The sequence below is a fragment of the Oncorhynchus clarkii genome, chromosome 31 (genome assembly GCF_045791955.1).
Source record: "Oncorhynchus clarkii lewisi isolate Uvic-CL-2024 chromosome 31, UVic_Ocla_1.0, whole genome shotgun sequence".
NCBI classification, from domain to species: domain Eukaryota; kingdom Metazoa; phylum Chordata; class Actinopteri; order Salmoniformes; family Salmonidae; genus Oncorhynchus; species Oncorhynchus clarkii.
In genome coordinates, this window is record NC_092177.1 from 5489271 (window position 1) to 5492947 (window position 3677).

At 39.5% G+C, this 3677-nt stretch overlaps 1 protein-coding gene across 1 annotated transcript; it reads left to right on the plus strand.

Moving 5' to 3' along the window:
• The first annotated feature begins 252 nt into the window (after positions 1-252).
• LOC139391228 (RNA polymerase II subunit G) lies at positions 253-3395 on the plus strand. The gene is made up of 8 exons (XM_071138855.1): positions 253-400; positions 721-830; positions 1043-1202; positions 2386-2436; positions 2530-2595; positions 2716-2787; positions 2932-2965; positions 3051-3395. The coding sequence occupies exons 1-8, from the start codon at positions 389-391 to the stop codon at positions 3062-3064; spliced, it is 519 nt and encodes a 172-aa protein (XP_070994956.1). The 5' UTR covers positions 253-388; the 3' UTR covers positions 3065-3395.
• The last annotated feature ends 282 nt before the right edge of the window (positions 3396-3677 follow it).

Sequence of the window (3677 nt, forward strand, 5' to 3'; positions counted from 1 at the left end):
TTTTGTGTTATGTCATATGTTTATACAGTTTTTCAACCAAAGATGTTTCAACTTCATTCTTATTCTTGAAATTAAATATTTGTTATTATTTTTTTAAGCCAACAAATCCTTGTCTTTTATCACAATCAGTGATCACATTATTGGGACCAATAAAGCTCATGTGTTCATGATCCAGTCTGTTTTAAGGTGATGAAAGATGCCCAGAGCTTTTATTTTGAAATTCGACGTCACACAAATCTTCTGCTCCGGAAGTAAACGTTTAACTTCTGGGGAAAAAACATCACCAGTTTCCTGTGATTTGCTGCTGGATTTAATCATTTAGACACGATTAATTCCTTTCTGATAAATTAAACAGAAGACTACAATCAAGGAAGAGTGAGCGGGAAAAATGTTTTATCATGTAAGTAGTTAGATTTGTATGATATTGTGACGATAAGAAGCATCACCATGTCTAACTATGCTATCTCTAGTGCTAGCTTTGTTAACCGGTTGCATAGCTATCTAGCTAACTGCTCTCCTAACTAACTGTTGCCAAAAGTGAAAACAAATCAACGTCTGGTGGTGTTAGTTTGTTAAAAACAGCTATGAATCAGATATCTACGTTACTTAGACTTAATGAAAGTGCTAGCATTCTCAACAATAAACAGTACAACTGTTCAGGTACAGTAATTTAGTACTATTGTAAAACAAACTGTACACTAACATATATATCATTCACAGATTTCCCTGGAGCATGAGATCCTGCTCCACCCTCGGTACTTTGGTCCAAATCTCCTGAACACTGTGAAACAGAAGCTCTTCACAGAAGTGGAGGGAACATGCACAGGAAAGTGAGTGGTATTGTGCCAAGGGCGGCTTTCCTTTCATTAGCCTGGAACCGATAAATCAGTATTGCTGAGTGTAGTGAGATTCAGTGTGGACTCCAGGCTAAATTTCAAAGTAGAATAAAGACGAAACAGTTTCACAACACTGGGTAGGTTGTTTTGACCAGTAACAAGTTGATTTGCTTGCTCACTTAATTACACTTGACTCTCTGTTCCAGATATGGGTTCGTCATTGCGGTGACCACCATTGACAACATTGGTGCAGGTGTCATCCAACCGGGCAGGGGATTCGTGCTTTACCCAGTCAAGTACAAGGCTATTGTTTTCCGTCCATTCAAAGGCGAGGTGGTAGATGCCGTGGTTACCCAGGTCAACAAGGTAAGGGGACGAAGGCTACGTCCCAAACGGAAACGTTTTCCCTTTATCAGGGACCCTCAGCTAGATTCAGCCGTGGACCGATTTTAAAATATATATTTATTTAAAATATATATTTATTTATTTATTAGTCCAACGATGAATAATAAAGGGTCGGCAGGTAGCCTAGTGGTTAGAGCGTCGGGCCAAATTCAATGTCCTAGGTACAATTCAATGTTCTAGGTACAAAAAAATACAATACATTTACTGTACCTAGACCTACATGATGTCCTAATGAGAATAACTAGAGGTTGCATGAAAACATTGAATGCTGACAGACACTGGAGTAGTTCAGTGAACCGTGACAGTGTAAGACAGTACATGGCTGAGATGTGGACATATTTCTGGGGAAATCAATGGATATTTTATTTTATTTTTTTCTCTCACCTTTATTTAACCAGGTAGGCTAGTTGAGAACAAGTTCTCATTTGCAACTGCGACCTGGCCAAGATAAAGCATAGAAGTGTGAACAGACAACACAGAGTTACACATGGAGTAAACAATTAACAAGTCAATAACACAGTAGGAAAAAAAGAGAGTCTATATACATTGTGTGCAAAAGGCATGCCGCCCCTACACTCTAACCACTAGGCTACCTGCCACCCCTACTAGGCTACCTGCCACCCCTACTAGGCTACCTGCCACCCCTACTAGGCTACCTGCCACCCCTACTAGGCTACCTGCCACCCCTACTAGGCTACCAGCCACCCCCACTAGGCTACCAGCCACCCCCACTAGGCTACCAGCCACCCCCACTAGGCTACCAGCCACCCCCACTAGGCTACCTGCCACCCCTACACTCTATATGACAGAGAGGATGGTGGATAGATCATCTGAGTGTCCATAAGATGATACCTGTATCTGGCGTTGTGCAATCTGAAAGAATGGGATAGTTAATTTAACTATCAGAAGCATTATGCAAAATATGAGTGGAAGGAGTAAGTTATTCAAAGACTGTGTTTTAAAAAAATAACACCCTCTTCCCTTTTAAAAGTGCTTTACTTTTGACCAGAGCCAATAGGGTGCCATTTGGGACACAGCCCAATCTTCTTTGATCTCATTAACATCTGAATAAGGAGTGACAAGAAAATATCTTATTGTTTTCATGGTGTGTTGAAATTTATACAAGATGTTCTATTCTTTTCAGGTTGGCCTTTTCACAGAGATCGGCCCCATGTCCTGTTTCATCTCTCGTCATGTAGGTCCACATGGAAATGTCTCGTTGTTGTTGTTGAATGGTTTTATTGATAAACTCTTAAAATGTCAATGTGGTTACTTACTGTTTCTGCAGTCCATTCCCTCAGAGATGGAGTTTGACCCCAACTCAAATCCTCCCTGTTATAAGACCACTGACGAGGTAAGACACTAAAACTAGCCCTGCTCTTCACTAAAAAATGTGGTCGTCATTTGGAAAATAAATATTTAGGTAACATGGATACATGTCCTCTTATTAAGGATGCTGTCTTCTCCCCATTAGGACATTGTAATCCAACAGGATGATGAGATTCGTTTGAAAATCGTGGGAACAAGAGTGGATAAAAACGACATTGTGAGTACACTGTCAAATCACCATAAACTGAGGATGCTACCTCTGATGGGTCAAAAAAAATTCCTTGCCGATTGCAAGCCACCGCTAGCTATCTGAAGAGACCTGCAAGTTGTAACTTGGAATAATTTCTTTCTTCTGTTTCAGTTTGCCATTGGATCCCTCATGGACGATTACCTGGGTATGTTGACGTTTATTAGTCTTCTTTCATTGGGTGTCAAATAAATGATTGAATTGATCTGTAATTGTTTTTTTCTGTCTCTCAGGTCTTGTCAGCTGATGTCCCTGCAGTGCTACGCTGGTTTATCAACATACGTCTCTTATATTTCATGTAAATGCCCCTACAATACAGTATTGTCAATACAAATATTTTTCCAGGTTGATCATGTGGTATTGCTGCACATAGTCAAGTTCTGTACTTATTGGGGAAGGATCAATGATCCTTTGACACAGTATGAATGCATACTATGGAAACCACAGAGCCTGGTGATAAGCAGGTGGTTGTTGTCGTATTAAACGCTACTGTATCGTCTGAGTTACCCTTCAGTTGCTGTTGTATATTGTATTTCGACAACTTGAGAACTGAAATAAACCGTTTTTTTTTATTTTTATATAATGTGTACCTTGTCTCCTTTGAGTGTTCCGTCATTGTAAAATATGCGTTTGCCTTGGTCTGCTCCATTTTGTATGTGTTGTGCTTTTTCAAATGACAATGCACACAACAAATAGGATACGGAGTTAACCATCACATTCAATCAATATAAATTAATTGAAACCTACGTAGAAAAATGTAATACATTTTATTGTTTAAATGTAAAGTCGTACCCATAGTTTCTTTATTTGGGCAAAACTTGATTTATATTCAGTCAAAGTCTGGTTACAGCGACGCGCTC